This window comes from Phyllostomus hastatus, unplaced genomic scaffold (genome assembly GCF_019186645.2).
Source record: "Phyllostomus hastatus isolate PE091 unplaced genomic scaffold, TTU_PhHast_1.1 phas_contig_159, whole genome shotgun sequence".
NCBI lineage: Eukaryota > Metazoa > Chordata > Mammalia > Chiroptera > Phyllostomidae > Phyllostomus > Phyllostomus hastatus.
The window spans coordinates 2,724,541-2,739,025 of NW_025333640.1; the positions used below are offsets into that span (position 1 = coordinate 2,724,541).

The window sequence follows — 14,485 nt, forward strand, 5'->3', positions numbered from 1 at the left end:
CATCTCTGGGGCTGGTGCCCAGTGCCCTGGCCATCCAGGGCTCATCCAGCTGTCCTCTGGGAGGGAGGCCAGCACTGCCTGGCCCTGCAGCGGAGGAAAGGGAGGCCAAGCGAGGGGCAGTCCTGCCTCTGGCACAGCTGGGTTGACCCTGGGTCAGGCACCACCTTTATTTTCCAAAAGAAAGCTGCTCCACCTGGAGACCTCCAGTTCCACATGTTTTTTTCCTGAAGCCCCAGTTTTCCCTTAATGATGATGATGATGACACTGACATAGTGGTGAACATTTTTGGGGTGCTTTCTCTGCACCAGGCACCAACAGCCCTCTATAGCAACAAGTGATTAGTTAAATGAGTCTCCATTGGCAGAGAAGCTGAATGAGGGTGTTGGAATGCCGAGTCAGAGGGTCCACTGTGTCGTCTGGACTCTGCGGCTTGCTTACCTCCCCAACAGGCAGCTCACTCACGCACCCCCCTTCCCTCGCATGCTGCGGCACCTGCTCCACGGTCCAAGGCCTCTGCCTCCCGGGATGGGCAGGGGGCAGTGTGCTCGCCCCGAGGCTCCAGGCCAGGAAACGGCAAGAAACCCCTGAGAACCTGCAGTTCCCCACCCGGGCTACTGGGGAGGTGCCGGGAACCGCGGAGGCGGGGCGGGGAGGGGCCGGCGGCGTGCGCAGAGCAGACCGCAGTGCGACCGGCGCTAGGACCCGCGAGGGCCTTCAGGCCGCGGCGTCTCCTGCTCCCCCCACCCCAAACCACCTCCCCCCGCCCAAAATGAGGAAACGGAGGAACTTGCTCCAAGTTGTGCAGCCGGGGCAGCCTCGGGGTGCGCAGCCAGCGCGCGGGGGCCCTCCTGGGGGCGGATACAGAGTGCGGCCCCGAGACGCCCCCTGAGCAGGTGAGCGGGCAGCGGGGATGTGGGGAAAGACCACGGGGCGTTGAGAACCGGAGGGCTCCGGGGAGGCTCAGGCGTGCGTGAGAGGAGCTGGTGTGCGCACAAGTATATGCGTCCGGGGCGCGTGGTGGCGGGTATGAGGCTGGGGTGGGGACGGTTAGAAGCTTTCAGGCGCGGGTGGGGGGTATTTTCCTGGGTGGGAGGTGTGCGCGTCTGCGAATGCCTGGGTGTGTGTACCCGCGCGTACACGTGGAGGGATGTGCGCGTGTGACCGAGATGCGTGTGCGCGGCCCTGCGTGTAGCTCTTCGTGCCCGGGTGGCCCAGCGTATGGCGCCCAGGTGTTCAAATGTGGTTCTGTATGTGTTGAGAGAGGGGTGGACAGATACATTTCCAGATGTCTGAGCATCTGTGTGTGTGTACACACTTGTAGATGCGTGTGCACACCTGTCTCTAGGGGGACGTGCCTTTGCTTGCATACCTGCGTGCCTGTGGGTACCTGTATCCACCTGTGTCCAAGCCCCATGTGTTTCTCTGTGTGCTCGTGTGTACATGGATCGGTATGCGTGTGAGTACATGTAGGGCTGGGAATTTATGAGGGTGCACGCTGGAGGGGCAGAGCCTAACCCTGGAACAAGTCCCACTGCCCAGCCACCTGTGGTGTGGTCAGTGGGGGAGGCCGGGGGGTGAAAAAGTCCCCACCTAAGCAGCAGTGGGGGTCCTTTGTGTCCGTCCTCCCGTGGGGTGGGGTGGGGGAATTAGAAAGGCTCAGCTAGCCAGCCAGATGAGGACAGCAGGGTGGCACCGTCCCACTATAGGGTCAGAGTTTCTTGGGAATGACCTTGAGTCATTGTGTATTTGTCTTGCTCCTGCCTACTCACCGAAAAAGAGGAAGAACAAGGCTTGATTAGGTGGCACCAAGCTCCCCATGCGCCATGTGGGCCACTGGGGTCTGAGCCAGGCGCCCCCCTCCTCCCCAGCCTGTGACCACTTGCTCTGTGTCCATTCCAGTCCTCAGTTCCCCTTTGGGAACAACGATGGGGCTAGGCTCTGCGGTTTCCTCACTGATGTTTCATGGCTTTGAAGGAACTCCCCCAGGGAAAGGCCACCTTCCAGAAGGGCTGGGAGAGCCAATGTCTGGGACTCCCCCTGGGGATGCCCCTGGCTGTTGCCTCCACCTGGCCTGGGCTGGTAGTGGTGGTGGTGGCCCCCAGAGCCCTGGTCTGGCTTGAATCTGTGCTCTCCAGCTGGTCTCTGCCCCCTCCCCAGGTGAGCCTTCGCTGTCTCCACGCCTGGCACCCCTGCCCATCCAGCCAGGATGCCCACAGTGAGTACCCCCAGCCTGGGTTCCTGGGTCCTTGGCCCTTCCTCAGCTCAGTCCACACCCACAGGACTCCGGCTCCATGGGTGAGGGGGCACGTAATACTCCGACCCAGGTCCCCTTTAGCTGGTGTCTTCCAGTCTTCTCTGTCACTTGACATTGTGTCTCCTTCACCTTTTTTTCCTGACCTGCTCCGAGTGCGCTGTTTGTGACTAAGGTACCCCTGCCAGCTGCTCCCTTCCTTGTGTCCTCTCCTCTTCTCCCCCTTTCTTGTGTTTTCTCTGTCTCAGTCCCATCTCTTTCTGGGGGAGGGCACCTCCTTCATGCCTCCTTTGCCCCTCTCCCCCATGCCTCCCACCCAGAGGCGCTGGGCTCCAGGCACCCAATGCATCACCAAGTGTGAGCACACGCGACCAAAGCCCGGAGAGCTGGCCTTCCGCAAGGGCGACGTGGTCACCATCCTGGAGGTTTGTGAGGTGAGCTGTGGCCTGGGGGCCTGGGTGTGTTTGGGGATGGGACTCTGCCAGGAATAACCCGCTCCCACCCAACCCCTCCGCCACCACACCGACCCCCGGCTCCCTCTCTGGCAGAGCAAGAGCTGGTATCGAGCCAAGCACCATACCAGTGGGCAAGAGGGGCTGCTGGCGGCGGGCGCTCTTCGGGAACGTGAAGCCCTCTCAGCTGACTCCAAACTCAGCCTCATGCCGTGAGTTGTGGGGTGAGCCCTGGGATGGGGGTTCAGGAGGGCTTGGCCAGCTGGACCCAACCCACCCTCCTGCCACTGCAGGTGGTTCCATGGGAAGATCTCGGGCCACGAGGCAGTGCAGCTGCTGCAGCCGCCGGAGGATGGGCTGTTCCTGGTGCGAGAGTCAGTGCGGCATCCTGGTGACTACGTGCTGTGCGTGAGCTTCCTGCAAGAAGTGTTCCACTACCGCGTGCTGCACCGCGACGGCCACCTGACCATAGATGAGGCCATCTGCTTTTGCAACCTCATGGATATGGTGGAGGTACACCTGGACCCTGGAGCCGCATGTCCCCCAGGCCCTGCCCCATCCCAGCTGTAATGACATAGGGGCCCACAGAGCCACAGGCTCCCTAATGTGGGAAAGGAGCTGGTTCCCATGGACCACCAACCATAGAGTTGGTCGGAGCCCTCCGGGTCCCACCTGCAAGGACTGAGTGGCTCCTCCAAGGACCTCCAAGCTGACAGTAATCCAGAGACTGCCCCTACCCTTCCCCATTCTCATGGAAACCAGCCCAACACATCCTGGGGCAACCAGACCCCTCTCCTTACCAGCTCCTGCCCACCTCGTCCAGAGCCCACCTCCAGGAAGGGGACAGGATGCGGGGGTGCCCCTGCTTAAAGGGGTCTGACTCACAGCCACCTCTGCTCACCCTACCCTGCAGCATTACAGCAAGGACAAGGGGGCCATCTGCACAAAACTCATGAAACCCAAGAGGAAGCAGGGGACCAAATCGGCAGAGGAGGAGCTGGCCAAGGGTAGGAGTCTGCACCCTCGCTGCCCACATTTGCTCCACCTGGGGAGGGAGCGCCCCGGGGCTTGGCGCACGGCCCAGGCCACAGCACCTGCGCATTACACTGTGGTGGAAGGCCTGGGCTGCCCCTGGGTCAGGCAGGGGCACCATAGATGCCAATCAGCCCCAAATTGAGCGGATTCCCACACCTGCTGCTTCTCCCTTGTCCCCACCATTTGCCCTGTCACCTGAACTTGAAACCTGGCCAAACGTCGACCCACCCACCCTCCCACATCCCCTTCACGCCATCAGACCATCTCCTTTCAGGGGGGCAGTTCCCCTGCCTCCTGACTCCTGCTCCTCAGCCCCCAGAGGCAACCTGCTACCTGAAACCCCCCACATTGCTACCCTGCAGTAAGAAGAGAGACCCTGCAGCTCTGCTACCTTCCAGAACTTCCCCTTGTGGCTGAGAACTTCTTTCCTGCCTCATCTACATGGCCCCTCCTCCATTCACAAGTCCCCCTGGTTGTGACTCATTTCCTCTCGTGTTGCCAGTCCATTGTGCATTCTGTGCCTTTCACCTGAAAGGCCTTTCCAGCCTCCTCGTAGCGAAATCATCAATACTGAAGTCCCAAAGCAAAGGTCCCCAACCAGAGCCACCCCGACAGTCTTTTGAACCTGATGATTCTGGCTGTCTCCTTGGAAGCATGTGTCTGTCCTGGGAAAACCTGGACACCTTGGGGATGGCAGCTGTGCCTAAGGGCTCCTGATTTAGATAGGGGAGAGGCCTGCAGAAGCTGCGAGAGGGGAAGGTGGGGGAGAACACGGGCCTGCTAGAGACTAGGGGTCAGGGAGGCTAGAGCAGATTGTGACTTAGAGCACTGGAAGTTTCCGAAAGGTTCCAGAAGCTTTTAAAAGGAAGAGCCCTCAGGGTATTGGAGGGACGCAGTCTCCACACAAAAGAGTCGGGCAGCCCCAAAGGGGAGGCTGTGTTGCCTTCCACCAGATGATAACCGGTGCCAGGAGCCGGTGCCTCAGACATGCCCTTGGACCATGGCTGGGAACGATGGCCACCGAATGTGTGCCCGCCGCTGGGTGCTGTGGGAGACACCACCTGGTCTCTCCAGGTGGCGCCCTGGAAGGGAGGGGCTGGGAAAGCCTGTCACCCCTCTGACCAGGTCTTTGCCTCACAGCTGGCTGGTTACTAAACCTGCAGTATTTGACCTTGGGAACGCAGATCGGAGAGGGGGAGTTTGGAGGTGAGTGGGGGCATAGGCTGGGGGGCTGAAGCAGGTGGGGGGTTGTTCAGAATTTGGAATCATTGAGATGAATTCACATCCATATTTAATACCTACTTTGCTGGGCGGCTGAAGACAAACCATTCCATTCTCTGAGCTTCAGTTTCCTGCTCTGGGAAAGGGGTCCACAACAGCTGTCGTGAGGAGCGAATTAACCCAGGCGAGCGTCCAGTGGACGTGAGTCCCTCACGCTTCAGGCTCTTGTACATGCTGGTCTGTCTGCTTGGAATGCCAGTTCCTGAAATGATTATTCTGGAAAGCTCTGGGCCTCGGATCTGCTGTCTTTCTCTGTAAGGGGCCGAAGTGCAAATAGTTTTGGCCTCACAGGCCAGTCTGTTACATCTGCTCAGTTCTGTGTGTGTGACAGAAAAGCAGCCACAGGCAATAGGCGAACCAATGGGTGTGGCTGCGTGCTACTAGAACTTAATTAGTGGACACTGAATTTTGTATTTTCTATAATTTTCATGTGTCATGAAATAACATTCTTTTGATTTTTTTAAGATTTTATTTATTTTTAGAGAGAAGGGACAGGAGGGAGAGAGGGAGAGAAACATCAATGTGTGATTGCCTCTCATGCGCCCCCTACTGGGGACCTGGCCTGCAACTCAGGCATGTGCCCTGGCTGGGAATTGAACTGGTAACCCTTTGGTTCGTAGGCCCACACTCAGTCCAGGAGCTTTTGATTTTTTTAAACCATTTAAGAACATAAAAACTGCCCTGCTGGGTGGCTTATTTTTTTTGGAGCATCATCCTGTACACCAAAGGGTGGCAGGTTCCATTCCCAGTCAGAGCACGTACCTAGGTCGCAGGTTCAAGCCTTGGTTGGGGTGCCTATGGGAGGCAGTCAATTGATGTTTCTCTCTTTCCCTTCCTCTCTCTCTTAAATCCTCAGGTGAGAATTAAAAAAAAAAAAAGTAAAAATCACTCTGAGCTCCTGGACCTTGCCAAAAAACATGACTGGACTGGATTTGGCCCTAGGACCAGAGTTTACAGACCCCTAGATTTTCTCTGATCAGGGGTTTGGAGCTTGTGTGGACTAGGGGGTTTCCAGGCCCGGGGGACACAGGCTGTGCTGGTGTACATGGGGGTCAGTGTGAGTGGATATGTCCCCGTGTCTGTCCCCATCTCTGCTGGGTCCTGGTCTCCATCCCACCCCGCAGCGGTCCTGCAGGGCGAGTACCTGGGCCAGAAGGTGGCCGTGAAGAACATCAAGTGTGACGTGACGGCCCAGGCCTTCCTGGACGAGACAGCGGTCATGACGTGAGTCCTTGGTAGGGATCAGAAGCGCTGGGGTTGGGGGTTCTGGCTGTGCCTCCACCCCCCACCTGTCCCCCACAGGAAGATGCAGCATAAGAACCTGGTGCGTCTGCTGGGTGTGATCCTGCACCAGGGGCTCTACATCGTCATGGAGCACGTGAGCAAGGTATGGTGGCGATGGGGTGCAGGCGGGGCTTGGGGAGGCAGCCAAGAAGCTTCAAACCCTAGTCCCATGTCCCCACCTGCCGCAGGGCAACCTGGTGAACTTTCTACGGACTCGGGGCCGGGCCCTTGTGAACACCCCACAGCTTCTGCAGTTTTCCCTGTGAGTAGGGCCCTTGGAGGGCAGGGAGGAAACTTTCCAAGGTCAAGGGGAAACCAAGGCACAGAGCAGAAAGGAGCCTGGCCTTGGGAGTTTTTGACCTGGCCACTGGAGCCCCTATGCCCTGCCCCCTCCCCAGGCATGTGGCCGAGGGCATGGAGTACCTGGAGAGCAAGAAGCTGGTGCATCGAGATCTTGCTGCTCGCAACATCCTCATTTCTGAGGACCTGGTGGCCAAGGTCAGCGACTTTGGCCTGGCCAAAGCTGAGCGGAAGGGGCTAGACTCCAGCCGGCTGCCAGTCAAATGGACGGCGCCCGAGGCACTCAAACATGGGGTGAGTGCCCCTCTGTCCCCAGGGACCTTGGAGCCTCAGCTCCACCATGTGATCCTGGGCACGTGTCTTGGCCTCTCTGAACCTCCAAAGGAAATGTCTCTGCCTCCCCAGTGAGTACTTGGCCCATAGTTGTTCTTTTTGGTGCTCATCTTGTCTCTCCTGTGTGTGACCCTGTCTGGGCCTCAGTTCCCCCATTTCTGGGCTCAGTGCTGAGGGTGAGAATAACCAACCTCCTCCCTGCACTGAGTCTGAGCTCCACTCAGCCGAGGGGGCACGGACTCAGGGAATGTAGTCTGTTAGGAAGGCACCAGAGTGAAGGACAATCCAGGGGGACTTTCTGGAGGAATCAGGGACTGGAGCTGAAACCCTGAAGGGTCCCTCCTCACCCTGGTCTTGGACCCCACAGAAATTCTCCAGCAAGTCCGATGTCTGGAGTTTCGGGGTGCTGCTGTGGGAGGTCTTCTCGTATGGCCGTGCTCCGTACCCCAAGATGGTGAGTGTGGTCTGGGTGGGGGAGGCACTGAGTCTGGGACGGTGGTGCTGAACCCCAGCCCACACTGGTGTGCCCTCTGCCCACAGTCGCTGAAGGAGGTGACAGAGGCTGTGGAGAAGGGGTATCGCATGGAACCCCCGGAGGACTGCCCAGGCGCTGTCCACACGCTCATGAGCAGCTGCTGGGAGGCGGAGCCCACCCGCCGGCCACCTTTTCGAAAACTGGCCGAGAAGCTGGCCCGGGAGCTGCGCAGTGTGGGTGCCACTGGCCATGTCGAAAGGCAGGACACTGATGGCCCCACCCTGCCCTGCGGCCAAGAGCCTTGATGCTGCCTTGGTGGGCCATGGGCCCCAGAAGACCGAGAGAGTAGGGGCTCAGGATGGGGACACAGGCAGGCCTAAGGAGGGTCAGGGCCAGCAAGCTGCCCACCTGGCTCACAGCACGGAGCAGGCCCTCCTGGGGGCTCGGGGCAGTCCCTGGCCATCGCAGACCTGGGGAGAAGGATTGGTGCATCGATAAAGACTGGTTCCGAAAACTGTGGGCATCTGAGTCTGTCTCTGCGACCCCCAACATCCTCTCAGCCCAAGGGGTACACACTGTCTTCCATCACCCAGTCCTGGACAGTCCACCTGCCAGTTGTCTGCCCAGCTGTGACCCCCTGGCAGCCACTGTGGGGATGCAGACCCCTGGGATGGAGCAGGAGACTCTCCAGGCCAGGGACCACAGCCATCACGTGCACCCACCTGCCATCACACACAGGTCCCCACTTTGGTCCATTTGTGGGTGCCGCATTCAACCCTCAAAGTTTCAACCTCTGGGTGGGTGCCCAACCCTTGGGGTCCTGAACACAAAGGATCATGGGAGACTTGTCCCTCGGAGCAGGTGCACTGGAGCCCAGGGAGGCTCTGCTGCTGTAGCTGTGTCCCTGCGTGGGGATGTTCCAGTGTGGACACCGACATTCTCCAGCTGTCACAGCCCACCTGCCTGACCTAGTGGCTCCAGAGGAGACTCAAGAAAAGCCAGCTGATCTCTGGCCTAGTGATTCACTTGGTTGGAGCATCATCTTATGCACCAAAAGCTTATGGGTTCGATCCCTGGTCAGCACATATGGGAGGCAGCCAATGGGTGTTTCTCACATCGGTGTTTCCATCTGCCTTTCTCTCTCAAAAAGAGTCAATGCACATATCTTTGAGTGAAGATTAAAAAAATAAAAGCCCCTTGAACAGCCAGTTCCAAGGCTCTGCCCCTCTTGTCCAATCAGGTGAGGGGGGCTGGGCTCCTGACTTGCTGCCGGGTTTGAATTCTCACTTGCCCCCTAGCTGTGTGGCCTGGGGCAGCCTCAGGCAAAGGAGTGAGGCTGGTCCCCCATCTGGGCCCACCAGTCTCCTCTACTATCAGGTACCTCGATGAGGCGGGATGGGGGTGGAAGGGCCCAGAGAGGGGAGGAAGTGAGGGGCTGAGCGCACAGCTGGTTCGCAGGTTTGCTGTGACTCAGCCACCCCATCTCGGTTAGTGTCCTCATCCGGGCAGCCTCACGGTGCCCAGAGGGGGTGTCTGGAGGGGGTCTTGGGCCAGGCTGCATGTTGTCCCACCCCAGGACCTCCCAAGCTGGGGAGGGGACACCAGGCCAGAGCACACCCTATCACCTCTGCTGACCCACCCTGCCTGAGCTGGCCCTGAGCTAGACAAACGCCCAAAGGTCACAGTGACCTCCTGAAGTGCCTCCCGAAGCCTGGCCCCACCTCCTGGCCTCAGTTTCCCCACAGCACCTGAAGGGGGTCAGTGATTCCTCCTGGGGGAGAAATCGGAGGCTGGAGCAGCAGTGGCCTGCCTGTGTGCATGCGCACACAACCACCCCACCGACTGATCCAGCTGGAGGGGCCGCCTGTCCCCGGGTCTGGCCCCACCCTGCCCCTAATCCGGCCCTCTAAGCTGACACAGCGTCTGCAACTTCAGCCACATCCTGCTAAATCTTGAAAGGCCCCTGCACCTGACCCGGATCCCTCCTGTGGCTTCTTAACCAGTGGGGCCAATTAGCTAATTGGGACCTGAGAACTGAGCAGCTTTTTAACGTTTTGAAGTGATGAAGTAATTAGGGGAATTACCTGCCTGCCCCACAGGCCTGGCTGGCTCCCCCGGCCACAGAGCCCAAAGCCTGCCTCATAGTTGTTGGGGCAGCTGTGGCCTGCAAGGAACCAGGAAGCACTAGCTGCCCCTCCAGCCGGGGCTCAGGACCTCTGCGGCCTCCCCAGCCTCCTGACCCCAGCCCTCCCTCACAGGACAGTGGGGCCCCGGCTGCCTCCTCCTCTACAGCGGCCGATTCCTCCGATTCCTCGGGGGCCCAGGCACGCCTTTTCTGGGTGTGTGTGTCTCTGTGCCTGCCACTGTCCCTCTCCCTACAAAACCAACCTTCCAGGAGGATCTACCTCTACTTTCTCTCGGACTCGCTCCCCAGGCCATCTGAGGACCTGGGTCTCCCCCACCTGGACAATCTCCCTGCACTAAATCCAGCAACTGGTTTTCAGGCCTCACCTTGGCCCCTCCCTCATCCCTAGCCCCCACCTCTTGGTTTTCAGGGCACCCCTTGACCGAGCCACCAGGCTCCTTGGACTGGGGGGGTTGGCAAACCAGTCTGAGTCTTCCCCTAGATCCTGCTCCAGCTCTTGGGCCACCACCTCTGTGACAGTCCCATCATCCACCTGTCCCCAACACAGGGACCTCTACTCCCTCCTCCCTGAATCCCCCCAGTTGATTTCCTGTCCCCCCACCATGCCCACTGCCCCTGCCCTTGACTCCTCCTTGCCTCCCATCTCACTCACAACAGGCTCTCATCCCAAACGCCACCTGACTGTGCCCCTGCCCTGCTCCACAACCTCCCGTGGTTCCCTAGCACCGCCCCCTTCGTACACAAATCTTGTCCAGAATTTGCAGCCTCGCCCTCTGTCCTTCATTCTGATCACTTTCCTTAAAAGAGCGGCTCCACCTTGGGTGCCCCTTCCCCTCCCTGCTCCGGGTTGTCTTACTGGACCTCTGATCACCCGACACTGCGTTTTACTCACATTGCTGCTGTCTCCCCAGCCAGGACACCAGCTCCTGATTTGTGTGTTTTGTTCACTGGTATATGGTAAGTGCTCAATAAATGTTTATTCATACCTCAAAATTCAGCTAAAATGCCCCTATGCCGTGCCCTGTTCGGTGTCCAGAGGAGCCAACTAAGATCGCTTTCACCTCTCAGGCTGACACCCAGCCCCGCTGACACCTGTGACCCTGAGGGGGCCTTTTGTGCCCCCACCGATGAGAGCAACCGCAGACCTTCGCTGAGCACCCTCTGTGCCCACCGCTGAGCAGCGCTTCCTTTTTCCTCACCTCGCCGTGCCCCAGGGAGAGCCCCATGGGGCAGGTCCCGGTGTCCCTGTTTTACAGCCAGGGAAACAGGCCTGGAGATGGGGAGGCCCTTGTTGGTGTCCTACTGTGGGGCGGGGGTGTGGGGGGGAGGACCCAGGTCGACAGTACCCCCTTAACTCCCAGGCCTCAGCCTGCCTGGCCCTCCCTCGGTGGCTCAGGGCACCCACTTGAGAGAGGCCACCTCAATTAATCACCTTGTGCTAATCCTCCCCCACCCGACCCCACACCCTCGGGGGCCAGGCCACTGGGCCAGCTGAGGTGGAAGCCCCGTGGATACCTGGGCCGACGAAGGGCTGCTAGGGGTGGTAAGCGTTGGGCAGGTGGGCAAAGTGAGCCTGGGGTGGGGGCTGCAGGTGCAGAGCGCCCACTAGGGCAGAGGACTTGGTGGTAAGGAAGGATTACCTGGGAGCAGTGTCCCAGCCTGCTTTCCTGAGGGCCCTAGACCCAGAGGGAGACAATCAGAAAGACGGAGATGTGGGGAGAGAGCAGCAGTCAGGGAGAGCTCCAGAGGGAAAGAGAAATAGAGGTTTCAGGACAGAGACTCACACACAAAAGAATCAGAGAAGGGGGTGGAGACAGGGAGATAGAAAATGAGATAATCTGAGATTAACAGAGAGAGACTGGGGGAGGCAGAATGAATGCAGGACGTCATGAGGGAAAAGCCCCTTCACATCTTACCCGGGACCCAGCAGGCTCCCCTGCCCTCCCCAGCTGACAGTCCCTCCTGCTGTCCTACCACCATCTGTCCTGCTGCTGTGCTGCCAGGTGAAGGTGAGGAGAGCCATGTTCCTGAGCCCTGGCGAGGGGCCCGTGGCTGAGGGTGGGGGGCCGGCACCCTGTGAGGAGGCCCCTAAGAAGAAGCACCGGAGGAACCGTACCACCTTTACCACCTACCAGCTGCACCAGCTGGAGCGGGCGTTCGAGGCCTCCCACTACCCGGACATTTACAGCCGCGAGGAGCTGGCAGCCAAGGTGCACCTGCCGGAGGTGCGCGTGCAGGTAAGGGCACCCCTCAATGACTTAGGCAGGAAGCCAGAGCTACATAGGGACCTTCCCAGTGCAAGGGTAGAAGAGAAACTGGGAAGGCCACCTGGAGGAGGGGATGTGGGACTGGGGCTGTGACTTCTGAATACGAGTTTGCCAGCAAGAAAGGGTGTTTTTCTAGGTATCAAACAGCACGTGCAAGGGTATGCAGGGTCACATTAGAGGGGTTTCCGTTGAGCTGGGTGAGAGGTGGGTGGAAGGAGAGGCAGAAAGTGAAGGGGAGAAAAGAACTTGTGAGAGGACTCGAAAGCCAAGCTGAGGGGCTTGCACTTCATGAAGGCCAGGGAAGACCTGGGAGGAGGCCGAGGAGGCTGAGGGGCCTGGTTAAACAGACTGGCGAGGAGGGGTTAGATTCAGGAAAGACATAGGGGCTCATGTGAAAGACATAGGGGCCATGAGGCAGGGCTTCTTCTCCCAATGGCCTTGAGGTGGAATAACAAAACCTGCTGGCACCACAGCAGGCGGGAGTCAGCTCAGACAGCAGGCAGAGTCCCGAGGCTGGGAGGCCCAGAGCACGGTGTGGTGCAGCACAGTGGAGTGGGGAAGCACTGCTCTCCCCGCCGGCCCTGAGCTGAGAGCACCCTCTTGCTACTTCCAGGTGTGGTTCCAGAACCGTCGGGCCAAGTGGCGGCGTCAGGAGCGTCTGGAGACTGGCTCAGGGGCTGTGGCCGCCCCAAGGCTTCCTGATGCCCCAGCTCTGCCCTTTGCCTGCCCTCCAGCCATGCCACTGCCCCTGGAATCCTGGCTGGGCTCCGGGCCGCCCGCCAGGCCAGGCCTCACTCACCTCCTGGGCCCAGCCCCGGGGCTGCAGGCGTCCTTCGGGCCTCATGCCCTTGGTTCGGCTTTCATGGAAGGCTTTACCCTGGAGGAGGCATCTTTTCGGCTGCTGGCCAGGGAGCACGCACAGGCTCTGGACAGGGCCTGGCCGCCGGCCTGAGCTTGGTGCCTACACAGCTCTCCCTCTTTGACCTATTCCAAGGGCCTGGGATGATAGATATAGTCCAGGCTATCCATGAGGAAAGAGACTACCCATTCCCACTCTCCAGTCCATGGCCACCCATGGCAGGACCCCACCTCACCCTGCCTTGCAGGGAGACTGGGACCCAGTCTTGGAAAGGAGGTGGTCATAGGATTCCCAGACCAGGGGGTGCGGGGCCCCGGGTGGCCTTGGGGGAGTCTCTGCCATCCTGGGACCTCAGTGCCCCCGTCTGTCAAATGGGGGTAGGTGGGTGGGTAGATTTGTAGGCTCTGGGACTGTAAGACTGTAACTGGGAGCCACCGGAACCTTCATTCTGGGAGTCAGTAAGTCTAAATTCCTGCTAATCTTTCACCGGCAGAGCTGCCCAGCTCTCAGGGCCTCCCTCTCAGAAATAACGGCAGAGCAGCTCCCATGCAGTTGCCTCCTCACACGGTGTGCTCCTGGTCAGAGCCTGTCCTGTTAGGCAGGCACGGCCACCAGCCCCATTTTACAGGGAGGTAACTGAGGCCCAGAGGTGGAAAGCCTGTTTGCTGAGGCCACAAAGCCAGTAGGGTGTGGAGCTGTTTTTCACATTCACTGCTTGACTCCATTACACCAGGTGCAGCTGGGTCCCTGCTGGCTCCGGCAGCAGTTGGACGCAGGCCAGGGCTAATGGGGGACCAGGCAGACACTGGGTGAATACTGTCTGTCCCTGCTTCCTCCATGTTTCAAAGCGTGGCTTATGTCCCCACTGACCACAGACTCTGTCACATCTCCCAGCCCAGAGAGGGTGGTACGGGGCCTTTGGTGGCAAGGCCAGCATTTGTTCTGTCCAACCCAATTCATTTATTCATCCATCCACCTGTCTACGCAGAAAGCAATAGGGACATAACAGTAAACAACACCAACAAAAATCCCTGCCCTGATGGAGCTGCCGCTGCAGTGGGAGAAACAAGATGCAAAAGTGAAAAATAAATAAAATATAAAATACCAGCTGGTGGTAAATAAATATCAGGGAGAATGACACCACGGACAGCAACCCTGCGTGTGTGGCAGAGGATGCAGCTCAGTGTGGCGGTGAGGGAGGCCTCGTGGAGGTGGCCACGGAGACCTGGAGGAGGGGAAGGAGGGAGCCGTGGGGACACTTGAGGAAGAGCAGCCAGGCAACAGGCGTGGCAGGTACAAAGACCTCGGGGAAGGGCCCTGCCAGGGGAGTGGGAGGGACATCAAGGAGCCCGTGAGCGGCATGCGGCCCAGGATGGCTATGAAAACAGCCCAATGCAAAAGTATAAATTTACTTAAAAGATTTTTTTTTGCTCATCAGTTTTCATTAGTGTTGTGTATTTAATGTGTGGCCCAAAACAACTCTTCATTCTAGTGTGGTCCAGAGAAGCCAGAAGGCTGGCACCCGAGGAGAGCGAGGGAGGGGAAAGGGGGAGGTGAGCGCAGGGAGGGCCTGGGGGCAGGTCAGGCAGGGCCTGTGGTGGCTACAACTTTGGTTTTCACCCTGAGTCATGGGAGGGTTGGGTGGTGATGCCTGCACAGGGTGGGTCACCTGGGAGGGTAGGTTCTCCATAATCCCTGCAGAGCCCTCCTAAACTGATAAAGGCCTTCGTTTTCCTGGGACCAGACAAAATTAGTTGTGGGCACCCCAACCTGGCCAGCCAGCGTGCGGACCCAGGGGCCTG

The 14,485-nt window shown here is 59.1% G+C and overlaps 2 protein-coding genes across 5 annotated transcripts; both read left to right on the forward strand.

Annotated features, from left to right (window-relative positions):
* The first annotated feature begins 739 nt into the window (after positions 1-739).
* MATK (megakaryocyte-associated tyrosine kinase) lies at positions 740-8,612 on the forward strand. Of its 2 annotated transcripts, XM_045831894.1 has the most exons (14): positions 740-893; positions 1,322-1,456; positions 2,158-2,215; positions 2,572-2,685; positions 2,800-2,915; positions 2,997-3,216; positions 3,617-3,710; positions 4,879-4,944; positions 6,144-6,243; positions 6,322-6,406; positions 6,492-6,565; positions 6,702-6,897; positions 7,304-7,390; positions 7,477-8,612. In XM_045831894.1, exons 3-14 carry the CDS (start codon positions 2,207-2,209, stop codon positions 7,714-7,716), a joined length of 1,401 nt encoding a protein of 466 aa, XP_045687850.1. In that variant the 5' UTR covers positions 740-893; positions 1,322-1,456; positions 2,158-2,206; the 3' UTR covers positions 7,717-8,612. The 2 variants fall into 2 exon arrangements, with proteins under 2 accessions (XP_045687850.1, XP_045687849.1); XM_045831893.1 differs by lacking the exon at positions 1,322-1,456.
* A 2,417-nt stretch (positions 8,613-11,029) lies between these two features.
* Positions 11,030-14,063, forward strand: RAX2 (retina and anterior neural fold homeobox 2). Of its 3 annotated transcripts, none has more exons than XM_045831509.1 (3): positions 11,030-11,100; positions 11,488-11,794; positions 12,438-14,063. In XM_045831509.1, the coding sequence occupies exons 2-3, from the start codon at positions 11,579-11,581 to the stop codon at positions 12,774-12,776; spliced, it is 555 nt and encodes a 184-aa protein (XP_045687465.1). In that variant the 5' UTR covers positions 11,030-11,100; positions 11,488-11,578; the 3' UTR covers positions 12,777-14,063. The 3 variants fall into 3 exon arrangements, with proteins under 3 accessions (XP_045687465.1, XP_045687467.1, XP_045687466.1); XM_045831511.1 differs by having other exon boundaries at positions 11,507-11,794; XM_045831510.1 differs by having other exon boundaries at positions 11,561-11,794.
* Positions 14,064-14,485: the final 422 nt, after the last annotated feature.

Bases quoted from the DNA above. Each gene is read 5' to 3' on its own strand.
- MATK (XM_045831894.1), top strand. The intron at 2,686-2,799 runs GTGAGCTGTGGC...CCTCTCTGGCAG, and splicing joins CCATCCTGGAGGTTTGTGAG to AGCAAGAGCTGGTATCGAGC. The intron at 4,945-6,143 runs GTGAGTGGGGGC...CCCACCCCGCAG, and splicing joins CGGAGAGGGGGAGTTTGGAG to CGGTCCTGCAGGGCGAGTAC.
- RAX2 (XM_045831509.1), top strand. From the start codon at position 11,579: ATGTTCCTGAGCCCTGGCGAGGGGCCCGTGGCTGAGGGTGGGGGGCCG. The intron at 11,795-12,437 runs GTAAGGGCACCC...TGCTACTTCCAG, and splicing joins TGCCGGAGGTGCGCGTGCAG to GTGTGGTTCCAGAACCGTCG.